Here is a 12,863-nt window from a genome sequence, read left to right as displayed (position 1 = left end):
ATTAACTACCATTCTGTCTGCAGCAGTGGTTCAACAGTTTCCTGTTCCGCCACTAATCTTGAATGTTGCCATGATTCCTTGAAAGGCGGCTGTGCAGATTGCAGTCTTTTCCTTTCACACTGCATTAAAGAAATGTGTCCAAGCCGTGCCCAATCTGTCCGCTGGTGATCCTCTCTGTAGGTATTGTCTCGCTGCCTGAGCCGTGAGGTGATTTTATAGGATAGTAGGAGGGTTTTTGCAGAACTCCAAGGCTAAGCGGCCATTTTAGGCACAGCCCTCTATCAGCCCCCATAACCCAGAAGCTTGTTTTCAGTTTTGGGTAGCAGAACCATGACCTGGCCTCCTACTTGGAAGGTGCATAGTCTTGTCTGGCTCGCCCACCCACCCAGGCTCTTGTCGGCCAGCTCCGGCACCTGCCCTCCCTAGCTCTTGCCTGCACCACTCCTCCCAGACCCACAATTGCATGTGCCAGCCTTGCCCCATCCACCTTTACGCCCCAGCCCCGCTATGGTCATCCCAGCCCTGCAACACCCACCGACCAATGCTCGTCCCTGCCCTGGAATGCCCACCCACCGTTTGCTCAGTAGCGGAGCCAGTTTTTGGTGCCAGGGGAAGGGGGCGGCTAACAGGGTGCAATCGGTAGGATGGAGGATGGGGGGGTGCACTGGGCAGCAGGGCGTGGGGGCAGGTGGGGTGGCAGCCCCCCTGTTCCACCACTGCCTTTGCTCGCCCCTGCCCTATCTGCTGTCTCCAACCAATTAATATTCAATGGTGGTGTCACAAAAGGTGAACTGCCATTTTCTGCCCTCTGTTAGACGGCAAAATTCCAGAGAAGCTGCTTCTCGGACGACAGTTGCTGGTAAAACCAACCAGCAGTCACAGAAAAAGACAACAGTGGTTACAGGAGCCATATAAGAGATAAGATGACGAGCAGCACTCTTTTGGGCACAATCTGCAGAGCAACGTCTAGAAGCGTGGAGCCTCTCACAGCAGCTGAGGTAGTGAGACTGTAACATTGAACAACATTTGCCTCTGTCAACCTCTCAAACGGTTCAACTACTGAGGTGCACCCTCAGCAGGCGATTGAGATCACCACATACCTATGTTCTCACGTATCTCATGTTGCTACCATTTAAATCTTTAATGTAGCATAATGTAAATTGGTGTCATAGGGTGAATGTTCTGTCGTTATAGCTTCGTTTAAATGCAATGTCTGGAAGTAAAAATAGGGTAATTGGAGGAGAGTGTGTCGGTTGCAAAACTGAGGCGTTGCAAGGTGGAAAGAGACTGAATAGTTTAGTGGGGTGAAACTTGGATTTATACTATAAATCACTGGGGTGGGGGTTCCTTTTTGTGACCATTGTTGGTTGGTGGTCCAGGACTCGATGTGTGTACTGCATCCATGCTCGAAATTGTACACAAAAGAAATGAATACAAAAACAATCAAGTGCCATTTTATGGCAAAGCAATATTAAACAAAGTCTCGGGTTTGAGGGATCATGAGCTAACTGTACTGAGAACTATTTAGCATTCTCTCTGCTAGCTATTTTATCACCCCTATTTGAGTCTGGTCTGGATTTTTGCTTCTGTGCACATAAGTGCAAGGTTTGGAATGCAGAAATTCCACAAAATAATATTGCAGTAACACCGACAAGTGAAGTTTCTTCAAGAAGTGTAATCCTAGATTACGGATTCTGGGGTTTGTGAATTTTAGCAACTCTCAAGAGTGGTTTTGATGGGTGGTGGTAACTTGGAGTGACGATCTGTTCAGGCCTACACGGCTACTTTCCTTACTCGTTGTTTGCTAGCCTTCTTGTAGCCTTGAAGTACAGTTCTACCCCACTGAAACCCATGACCCAAAATGTTCCTGTAGATTCAGAGGACTGGCCCTAGGGTGGAGACTTGAGTGTTTTCCACAGTGACTTAATAATGCTGAAATACCAGCAGTTGTTCTAAAGGAAGAGGCATAGAAGCTGCATGCTTAACCTAGATCTGTACTACCAGAAGTAACTTGACCATAGGCTCTTTTAAAAAAAGAATACCCACTAATATTTTAAATGGATTGCATTTAAACAAGTTGAGTATCAAGACAGTAGCTTTTGGGTGATTATGAAAAGTAGGTTTTTAATAGCACTTTTCAGTATTTTAGTAACATTTGTACGTAGTTTCTTATTTACGTATTTTAATACTTAACAAAGATTTTCAATTTTTCCCATTGCAGGCGTATTAGAGGAAGTTCCCAAAATGGTTACTGATATTGAAGGGAGTTTACCTGGAGGCGATTCTGTTCAAAGTGCTCTTGGCACAGGTACTCATTTATCTTTTTGATATTAAGATACCCAGTTCCACTATCCTCAAGTAATGTTTGTCCCCTCACTGCTACAATTATTTTTGTTTACATTTGTTTATTGGCATTTAGAGAAACAACAGTATCATATCAGGAATGACATCATTTCAGCGTTATAACATTCCCTAAAGCCCACAAACGATACACGTAACAAAACAAAAACAGCTTGCCTACAATGTCTTTGCACCCCTAACCCATTTCAAGTAGCAACTAGCCCTCCTAGTAATTCCATCAGAACACATGAATAATCGGGTCATCAAGGAGGCATGTCATCAGAGGGAGTAAACATTGACTGTATGAGGGAGTTCCAGGACAATATATTACCATTCACCTCTTGCGTAGACCTGTATGCAGTTCAGTACCGCACCTTTGTCTCATCCATAGATCAGAGTTTCAAATGAGCCCACAAAGCTCCATATTGCGGCCCCACTGGTAACTTCCTTGCCATAGAGATCCTGCGTTTCGCAAGCACAGAGGCTAGATTAAGTAGTTTGGTGACATGTCTTTTGGCCTTTGGCAGGAGTATAAGCCAAACAAGCATGCCACAGGTGTCCAGGCAAACCTATTTATTCCCACAGCCTCCAATTTCATTCGATTATCAAACCAAAATTGTTGTATTTTCAGACATGACCAGAAAATATTCATGAAGTCGGCGTTGTCCTCAAGTCATCTAGGACAACAAGGGGACACCGACTGGGAGAAACCATAGATCCTAAGCAGTGTCATATACGTCTTATTAGTATTATAATTGTTCTTTTATTTTTTTTTTTAAATTCGATTTTATTGGATTTTCAAAGTTAACATTTGTCATTAAGGCAAAGCGAAGAAACAGTTACATACAAGAATATAGGAAAAAAAACAATATCGTCATCGTTTGTTTCACGCAGTGCGGTAAGATTAGTATACAATTTGTAGAACTAGGAATGTACAAACATGGTAAGCAAAGAATAGGGCAGAAATAAGGGCAGAACCTTGGACATTCCTTACAGATGTTAACAATTCTCCCCATCCCCCCTCCCCTGCCCCGGGAAAGAGAGACGTGTCATGTTGGGAGTGAGGTGTTATGGTTGACAGCAAGGGTTAGGTCTTTATCAGGCGCTTTGCATTCAAGGGTTCAACATGTGGGGGAATCGCTCCAGGTTTTTGGGTGGTGTTTATGTGGTGATGATGAGAGGGGGGCGGGCGCGTGTGAGGGAGGTGGAGAACAGCAGATTCTCATCAAGAAACGAGGTTCGTAACATTCATGGTGGGGGGTCGTCCGTATCTGATGTTGGGTGTTCAGTAGATGTATGAGCTCTTAAGAATTCTGACCATAGCAGCTCAGATTGTGTCGCTCTGCCGTGGAGGGATGCAGTGATTTTCTCCATGGTACAAATGTTCAGCACCACATTGATCCACTCTTGTTTGGACAGGGTCGTGGGCGATTTCCATTTTGCAGCAAGTAAAGCTCGCGCTGCAAGCAACAGGTGGGGGGCTAGGCCACGCACCTTTAACCATTCCTCCTCATTTTTTTCAAGACTGAACAAGACTAGGTATGGATCAGCCGTTCTATGGATACCGTCAGTGTGCCTGATCCATCCCAAGACCTCATCCCAAAAAATCTTTATCTTCGGACATCCCAACCACATATGCCAATAGTCTGCGACTTGTCCACACTCACGCCAGCAGGAGGGGGAGGAGGATTGATACATCTTGGATAGTCTATACGGGTCGTATTGCCAGCGATGTAGAAGTTTAATGGAGTGGAGTTTATATTGGCATGATATTGAGGTACGTGAGGCCATGATACACATTTTGTCCCACACATCATCGTCTATTTCCGTTTCCATATCAGTTTCCCACCGTTGTCTGAGTTTAAGTATAGGTCCACTACTCCCTTCCAGAAGTAATTTGTATATGAGGGAGATCAATCTCTTCCTATCTGTCTTGGAGTCGAGCATTTTTTCGAAGGGGGTGAGATCTCTAGCTAGTATTTCTTTCCACTCAGGTTTGGTCAAAACTCCTTTGATTTGTAAAAAATGCAAGGTGGAGAGGACTCCAATATTTAGGGCCTCTGTTAGCTCTGGGAGAGTAATGAATGAGTCACTTCGGAGGAGTTGGCCCACCCTTTCTAAACCTGCGTCATACCACGCCTGGAACCTTTCGACATTGGGGATATGGTTGTTGATGCCCGGGGACCATAGGTGACTCAATGGGGACGGCCACGTCGTGATTCCCATCATTGCCGGGCCCTCTCTCCATATTTCCCATATGGCGGCAAAGAGCGGGTGGTCTCTCGTCCTTCTCAATACCCGGTTTCGTGGAGCCCATAACCATTCCCCGAGTGTAGCCGGGGCCAGGTAATGATTGTCCATCTCTATCCACTGCGGCTCTTTATGATTGCGCAAATGGGGGACAAACACACGTAATTGAGCAGCGGTATAATATTTCCGGAGATCGGGGAGGCCTACCCCGCCTTTATCTTTGGGGAGTGTCAATAAAGAGTAGGCTATCCTGGCCCTTTTCCCCTTCCACAGGAATTTCAAAATTTCTCTCTTGATCTCTGTAAAGTATTGGTCTGGTATTTTGATTGGGAGCATCTGAAAGGGATAGAGAAACCTTGGGAGAGCGGTCATTTTGACGGCGTTAACCCGGCCAAGCCATGAAATCGTCAGTTTGTCCCACCTCGTCAAATCTATACGGAGCTTAGCAAGAAGCTGTGGGAAATTTGCGTCAAATAGGGAGCCCAATTGTTTCGTTATTTGAACCCCTAAGTATTGCATCTTATCGTGTTCGATCGACAGCCCTAGGGAGGAGTATTTTGCTGTGTTTGCGTCAGCATCCCTTTGGAGGGGAAAGAGCGTAGATTTGGCACGATTAATCTTGAAGCCTGAAAGGCGACCATATTCCTCTAGGAGTAGAATGGCTCGGGGGACGGACCTCTCAGGGTTTACTACATGTAAGAGGATGTCGTCGGCATACAGGGCCAACTTGTATTCCGTTTGTCCCAGATGGATCCCCTCTATAGCATCGTCCACCCTAATCTTGTATGCGAGCGGTTCGAGGGACAGGGCGAACAAAATGGCAGAAAGGGGACATCCCTGTCTAGTGCCTCGCTTCAGTTGGAACCACCTGGAATACTCTCCATTGACGAATACCGAAGCAGTGGGTGATGAGTATATTGCTCGAATTCCCCTTATAAGATTTGGGCCTAGTCCAAATTTCTTAAGGACCTCCATTAAGAAATCCCAGTCTACCCTGTCAAACGCTTTTTCAGCGTCGATGGAAAGCAGTGCAGGATTGGTGTTTAGGTTGTGGGAAGCGTGTACCAAGTGCAGTGTCTTGCGCATGGTATCTGCCCCCTGACGGCCAAGTATGAAACCCACCTGGTCGGGGTGGATGAGGCGGGGCATGAAGGATTCAATCCTAGCCGCCAGGACCCTAGCGTATATTTTGGCGTCTATGATAAGTAGGGAGATGGGACGGTACGATCCGCACTTTTTGGGATCCCTCCCCTCCTTCGGGATAACTGCTCTGAGTGCCTTGACGAATGAGTCTGGGGGGTTTCCTGTTTCTAGAATTCGGTTGAATAAACTAACGAGGAAAGGTGTGAGTTGCGGAGCGAACGTTTTGTAAAAACCGGCTGTGTACCCATCCTCTCCCGGGGATTTGCCTAACGTGAGTCTCTTAATGGCCTCTTGAATCTCTTCTCCTGTAATAGGGGTATCAAGCGTTTCTGATTCAGCTCGTGTCAATTTGGGAATAGTGACGTCGTCTAAATAGGATCTAATGCTGGGGGTGTCTGGGTCTTGCTCCGGAGAGTACAGGGTCTCATAGAAATCCGCGAAGGATTCTGGGATACTGGGGGAGGGCATTCCCAAACCAGGCCCCCCCATTCAATATCTCCTGAACCCTACGTTCTGCCTGTTGGGGACGGAGTCTGGCCGCCAATAACGCGTCGGCCTTATCCCCTTTTTCATAAAATTTCTGTTTCAAGAGGAGGAGATTGCGGGTTATTTGTTCATGTTCTAAGAGGCGTAACTCTTCCCGTTTTTTCCTGGCTTCTAGAACTTTAACGGAGTCAGCAGTGTCTCCTTTATTCACATTCCTCTCCAATTGGGTGATTTCTTCACGGATTCGATTTTCAATTAGGGCCCTCTTTTCTTTTTGGCTCCCTCCCGCATGAGGATTCCCCTCCACGTTGCCTTGCCAGCCTCCCAGACCCCCTGTTTCGAGACCTCCCCGTTATCATTTAATTGAAAATATTCTTCAATCTCGGTTTCCATCTCTAGCTTGAAAACGGGATCTTTCCATAGTGTCTCATTACACCTCCACTGTCCGCATCTGACGGGTAAGGACTCCCAGACTAAGTCTGCAGACACCATGTCGTGATCGGACCATGAAATGGTCGTGATTTGGGAGTGTGTGGCTGTGCGAAATAGATCGCTCGAGGAGTAAAGGTAATCAATACGGGTGAGTGTATTGTGCGGGGCCGAAAAAAAGGTGTACTCTCTCTCCATGGGGTGCATACGACGCCATACATCAACTAAACCATATAATTCCATCATTGTTTTGAATCGGGTGAGATCCCCACCAAGTGTATCCCGTGTATCTGGGTTACCAGGGTGCCAGTCCAGGTCAGGGTCTGCCCAGGTGTTCAAGTCACCGCCGAGGATGACGTGCCCTGTCGCCTCTAGCATTATTTTGGGGATTGTTTTGGAGAGAAATCGGAGCTGGCCCACATTGGGGGAGTAAATCGTGGCGATTGTGATGGACAACTTTCCAATGGTCCCGACCACAAGGAGGGACCGACCCTCTGCATCGGACCAAACTTTCGTGGGTCTAAAGTCAAGCCCCTTTCTGATGAGTATTCCCACTCCCCCTTTTTTCAATGGTCCAGAGCCCCAAAATTCCAGCCCAGTTTTCTTACCCAGGATTGGCCTTTCCTCTCCTCTCATATACTTGGTTTCCTGTAAAAAAAGCATATCCATTTTTGACCTTCGGAATTCTCTGAAAACAAGTGATCTCTTTGTAGGTGAATTGAGACCCTTAACATTGAGCGTTCCCACCCTCATGACGCCCTTAGTGCATGATTCAGCGGTCAGTATAGCAATGTTTTTGATGCTCGTGTGAGCTATGTGACCATTGCAACTTTTCCCCTTGATATTTGGACAACCTCGTGAACACCTCGGTTTCTAAGACTCTGAATTGCTCCCTAAACTTGACACTTATTCTCTTCCCCGTACCCCACCCGCCTCCCCCCTTCCCTCCCTGAGTTCGGTGGCGTCCGATTGAGCCCAGTTTAAGAACACTGGTCCAGAATCGAACCACCAGAGGAGACCGTTACCTCACGGTCCCCATACATAATAAACATCAAAAAATGTCCAATGAGCCCCCTACAAGCCTCCCCTGAGGATAATCAGATAGGCAACATATAGACAGGAGTTTCAGAAACATTCTTACAACGCGTAACCTTGACTTCTTCATGTTAAATGCCAATTCGGCTTAAGTGTACCATACTCGTCCGCTATCAATTGCCTCCCTCTGGGGAGCCGTTTCCTCTGCGGTACTTCCTTGAGCCTTTCACTTTCCTCCTCTTCGGGCCCTGCACCTGCCATTCCCCCTGGCTCCTGGGTGGTTGGTCGCGAGGTCCGTCTTGCTCTTGCGGGCCCAGTAGGTCAGAAATGCATGCTTTAATGTCTTGCTCAGAGTTTAGTCTGACTCGGGTGCCCTCATGTTCAAAGGAGAGAGAGAAGGGGTATCCCCACCTGTAGCGTGTGTCACGACCTTTAAGCCAGGTAGTAAGTGGTCTGCACATTTTCCGTAGGGATAAGGTCAGGGACGAAAGATCTTGAAAAATAGTTATTTGCGCTCCGCAAAGGGTGATGGTACCCCCACTCCTCGCCCTTTCCAGCACTCTCATCCTATCTTGGTAGCGATGGAATCTTGCGAGAACCGATCGCGGGCTTCCCGGCGGGCCCCCAGCTCTGTGAATGCGTTCTGTCTTGGGTTCGTCGATGTTATCATCTGCGACGAGAAGCTTAATGATATCGTGGAGAGTCGATTTCAAGTCTTCTTCCGTTTCGCCTTCTTTCTCTGGAATCCCGAAGAACCGCAGGTTGTTTCTCCTTTCGCGGTTTTCCAAGTCATCCATCTTAAGTTTAAATTCCTGTTCCCTTCGCTCCAGTTCAGTTATTCTGTGATCTAATTGTGTTTCGAGGACGTCAATGGAGGCCTGGTTATTCTCGACCCCTTCGACCCTGTCCTCTATGCTGTCAAGGCGCTGTGTGAGTTTGTCGATCTTCCCTCCAATATTGGCTCCCATGCTCCTTATTTCGGCTAATAAGTCCGCAATGTCCCCTTTTGTGGCAGCAGTTTCCTTGTCCATGGTTGATGGTGTGGTCATCTCGGGTCCAACGCCAGATCGAGGTAACGATTTATATGCGTAGGCGGCAAGCTTCTGTCGGGCGTTCATGCGTTCAAGTTCATTCGGGTCCAGGCATGCTCGTTACCACAGAGGAGGCAAACGCCCATATCCTCCTTGCCCTCTTCCTCTACGTCTCGGCCGGAGCAGAGTATGTGAGGGGGCCTTTCCCTCTGTGGTGCCAGTGTTTCCATGCCTTTGACCCGGCCAGGGTCCCTCTCCGATGGATGCGGCAAACACAGGGTAGCTAATTGGTTTCCAGTAGATTTCAGTTTTTCCCCTGCGTATGGTGGTTTGAGTGGGGCGAGGTTTTGTACCCCGCACTTGATGTGAGTCAGAGGGCAATATCTCTGGTGCTCCAGGGGTCCAAGGTGCTGTGGTGGGAGGAGGCACACGCCCTGGGGTCAGGGGCCCTGCCCTCCATTTTCGACTATTCAGTCTCCCGGGCCGTGAGGTTCAGTAGTGCCTGGATGCGGAGCAAGGGTGCCAAAATGGAGAGGTGCTGAGGTGTGCCGTGTCGACAGTCACTTGGTGTGAGGGAGATTCTCTGGGCCGCAGGACCGCGATTGCACGGGGTCCACGGGGGCCTTCAGGCCAAGTGAGGAGGAAAGAGGTTGTCCGTTCCGCGCCCGCGGTTTGTAGGCAGGATTTGAGGGAGGCGACTGGGAAGCAGGCCCACGCCGCCTGCGTTCTACAGTTAGGTAGGGCGGGGGGGGGGAAACAGGGTCCTGAGGCGCGGTGCCCGTGGTCGAGAGGCGGGCCGTAGCGTACCCACAGGAGCGCGCGGGAAGGGCCGTGGGGAAGTCCTGCGTATTGCTAGGAGGCAGCACTCACCCGCTTCGTTCTCCGCCCTGGATCGAGCCGCGTTCGGGAATCCGGCTCCACTTCAACTTGGGCGGCGGGGGCGCCTGTCGCCTTCCCAGGGAGCCAGCAGGCAAAGCGCCGAGGGGGGAGCCTGGACGTAGAGCCGCCGCACAGTCCAGGAATGTCGAGTGTCTCCGGCGACTGTGGGCCTCCAGGAAGGCGCTGCGTGGGAGGTCTCACGGGAGAGTCCAGGCCGCAGGACTTTTCGTCGTGAAGATCTCTCCGATTTTCTCCGGAATTGCGGACACTGGGTGGGGGCCGAGGTTATGGAGGTTCACCGTCGTTGTCGTAAAGATGGGGGGGCCAAAAGTGGGGGCTCAAGGCACTTTTGGGGGACCGCGAGACGGAGCTCACACGGAGGGAATCTGCATCCGTGCGCCCCCTGGTGGCCAACCTAATTGTTCTTTTATAACGTGCTTAATACCAGAGATTGTTTTTTCTTTCTTTTTTTTTTGTTTTGGCATTTCACAATTTAAAACCAACCATCAACTTCACTAGCCCCACCCTCCCCACTTGCGCCTTCTCCTCCCCCTTCCCACTTTCTTTCCCTCCTTTGCCCCCGCACATGGATACTTTCAGTTTGATTGAGATTAGTAAATGCCTACGATCTGTAGCTTGATAGGGCATAAGCGGACATAATCGGCAGTCAGAAACTCCAGGACCATTTCCCAGTCTTTTTAAAATTTGGCTTGAGTACCTTGGATGGTGTAGGTGGCCCATTCTAGTGCGACAAAGTTCAAAATGTTCGGAACCAGTCATGCGCGTGGGGAAGCTCTTTTGCATTCCAATGTTGGGCTATCCCTAACTGGGCTGCCAACAGCAGAACAGTGTACGCTTTCTGCACCTCAGGGATTGGTTTCTAATCACGGAATCGGGATTCAAACCTGTGTGACGCTGCGTTGTCTTGCTTCCAAGACAAACGCGTTGCCCCTGAGCTACCCGCCGCTCCCCCCTCCTATGAAGAACATTTAACGGAATGAGCTTGTGCCACGCATTTCTTGGCACCTTCCTAACAGAAACTAATACATTCCCCCACTCCACTTCCTCCAGTGGTCTACCCAAGTCCTTTTCCCACATATCCATCAGCTTTATATCTCCCCTGCAGAGGCCTGCCAATAACCTCCTGTACATCCAGCACATGCTTTGTCCCCCTGCTGTCAAATATGGCAGTGCCAATGTCACCTCAGCTTCAGGTTCATTGGGCAGGCATTGCCATCGGGATTTGGATTCTTTGACTATTCTCATATATATCATAAATTGCCTGCATTGTTCCCCGTACTCATCCATAATTTCAGCAAATTCCAATAGGGTTCCATCCCTGAACCATATCTCCCCACACTGCAACTCATCTGGTCTCCCAATACCTCCTGATCATCTGAATATTGCCCATTACTGGATGAAAGATGGACACTAAATGCACATTAGAAGAATAGGGTTCCTGCACGCGAAGCAATTTCAGGGTCATATGCCAGAGTTCCTTCCCCAATTTGATAAAATAAAGACGATCCGTGAGCCTACTCGTGTCTACCCACAGAATCGCTTTCATTGTAAACATTTGAATGGCCGACAACATCAGTCTTGTATCTAATTTGGCCTCATCTGATAACCACCAAGCGACAAACTGGAGCTGTCCAGCTAAACAATACATTTCAAAGTGAGGCAACGTCATGCCCCCATCCTCATATCTCAAACACAGAGTATCCAATTGTAACGCTCACCTGATTCTCGCAGAGGCGCCGGTCTTGACTGGGCGACTACCGTATCTTCAAAGGTGATGTGTAGCACCCGGTTGGCTCTTTGGGCTGGACCTCTGTGCATTGTATGCCTGACGTGTAGAGTAAGATGTCTGCAGATAGAAAATATGGGGTTAATGAACTGGGGTTATTGGGGTGTCCCTATCTCTTTCCTCTTCTCCTCTCCTGTAGACCCCAAAGGTTAACGCTCTCACCTTAGGTAAGTGAATGCTGAGCTCTCCATCTGCCTCTGGGCAGGGTGCTGTAGCCAATTTCTTCACTGGATAGGTAGCGCAGGCCTCTTGACTTCAGAGGACTGCTGTCCGTCGTTTACTGCACGAACGGTAAGTTTCGAGTCATTCAAATGTCTTTTTAAAGTCTTTAGTAATGATGTCTCTTGTTTTGCAGGGTTCCGGCGATGGCGGATGACGGGCTGAAGTGAGTTGAAGATGGAGCCCGTGTGATGAATAGAAGCGCCTGGAAGCACGTGAGTAAGCGCTTGTTGCCTGCTTCACGATGCGCTCTAACTGTCTTTTTATTTTGCAGGTACGAGTTCGGAGCGGCTGCAGGGTGCCGGAATACCCACTGGATTAGATGTGGAAAGGAGTAATGGCACGTGAGTATTAAAGTTCCCCAATGTCTTTAAACGCACCTTGTTTTGTCTTTCAGATGTGGATGCAGCGCCGAAGGCCTCCGGAGCGCACGAAGAGTAGGTAAGCCTTTGCCTTTCCGATGCCGGAATGCTAACCTGTTGTTTCTTGTCTTTATAGGTGTTGCTGAAGACTGGATTCAGGATGGTAAGCCTTTGCCTTTCAGATGCGGGAATGCTAACCTGTTCTTTCTTGTCTTTATAGGTGTTGCTGAAGACTGGATTCAGGATGGTAAGCCTTTTTCCTTAGGCCCAGGACTGGATGCAGAAGACACGATGAGCGTCCTGCTGCAGAGGGTGCAGAATAACATAAAGCAAGATTCATCCACCGGGTGTGGTTTAAATAGCCTCCTGTAGTGCTTAGGTGTCTCCTTCCACAGCCACGCCTAAGTAAGAAAAGAGTTCCTGGTAAGAAAAGAGTTCCTGCCTTCCAGAAGAGTTCCAGTGTTCTAAATCTAGGGAGTGGCTCCAGCCCCACCCAACAGGAAAAGTAGTTCCAAACAGAAGAGGATCAGAGGCTCAACTGGCAGGCAAGTAAGCAGCATGGTCTGCTGCAGGTAAGTCCACCCAAGCATTATGAGCCCGGCGCTTCCAGCGCTGGGACTGGGCATATTTATGAGCCTGGTGCCACTGGCGCCAGGACTGGGTCCAAAAGGCCCCAATTGGGACTGGTTGGCACTCGGAACCTGGGTTATGGATCTGCTTCCAAGGGAGTTGGGAAAACCCTGACCTTTTGGAAGCAGAGATCACGACAGTACCCCCCCTCAAGGCCCCTCCCAAACCGGGCTTCTCCGGGGGTTTTGGCTTGTCAGGAAATGTTCGGTGAAATCTTTTGATTAGGCGAGGAGCGTGGACATATTCAGCAGG

General features: G+C 49.0%; 1 protein-coding gene across 6 annotated transcripts in view; it reads left to right on the top strand.

The window, feature by feature from the left end:
• The window catches only part of DCAF6 (DDB1 and CUL4 associated factor 6), a 2,172,363-nt gene that overhangs the window by 1,659,072 nt on the left and 500,428 nt on the right, over positions 1-12,863 (top strand). For all 6 annotated transcript variants that reach the window (XM_069636466.1, XM_069636467.1, XM_069636464.1 and 3 more), the window contains one exon: positions 2,222-2,308. In XM_069636466.1, coding sequence (XP_069492567.1) covers positions 2,222-2,308 — 87 coding nt within the window. The remainder of the gene's footprint in view (positions 1-2,221; positions 2,309-12,863) is intronic.

This window comes from Ambystoma mexicanum, chromosome 7p (assembly GCF_040938575.1).
Source record: "Ambystoma mexicanum isolate Mex_15411 chromosome 7p, UKY_AmexF1_1, whole genome shotgun sequence".
Lineage (NCBI taxonomy): Eukaryota > Metazoa > Chordata > Amphibia > Caudata > Ambystomatidae > Ambystoma > Ambystoma mexicanum.
The sequence above is the reverse complement of the archived record's forward strand: the minus strand, read 5'-3'. Positions and strand labels throughout refer to the sequence as shown.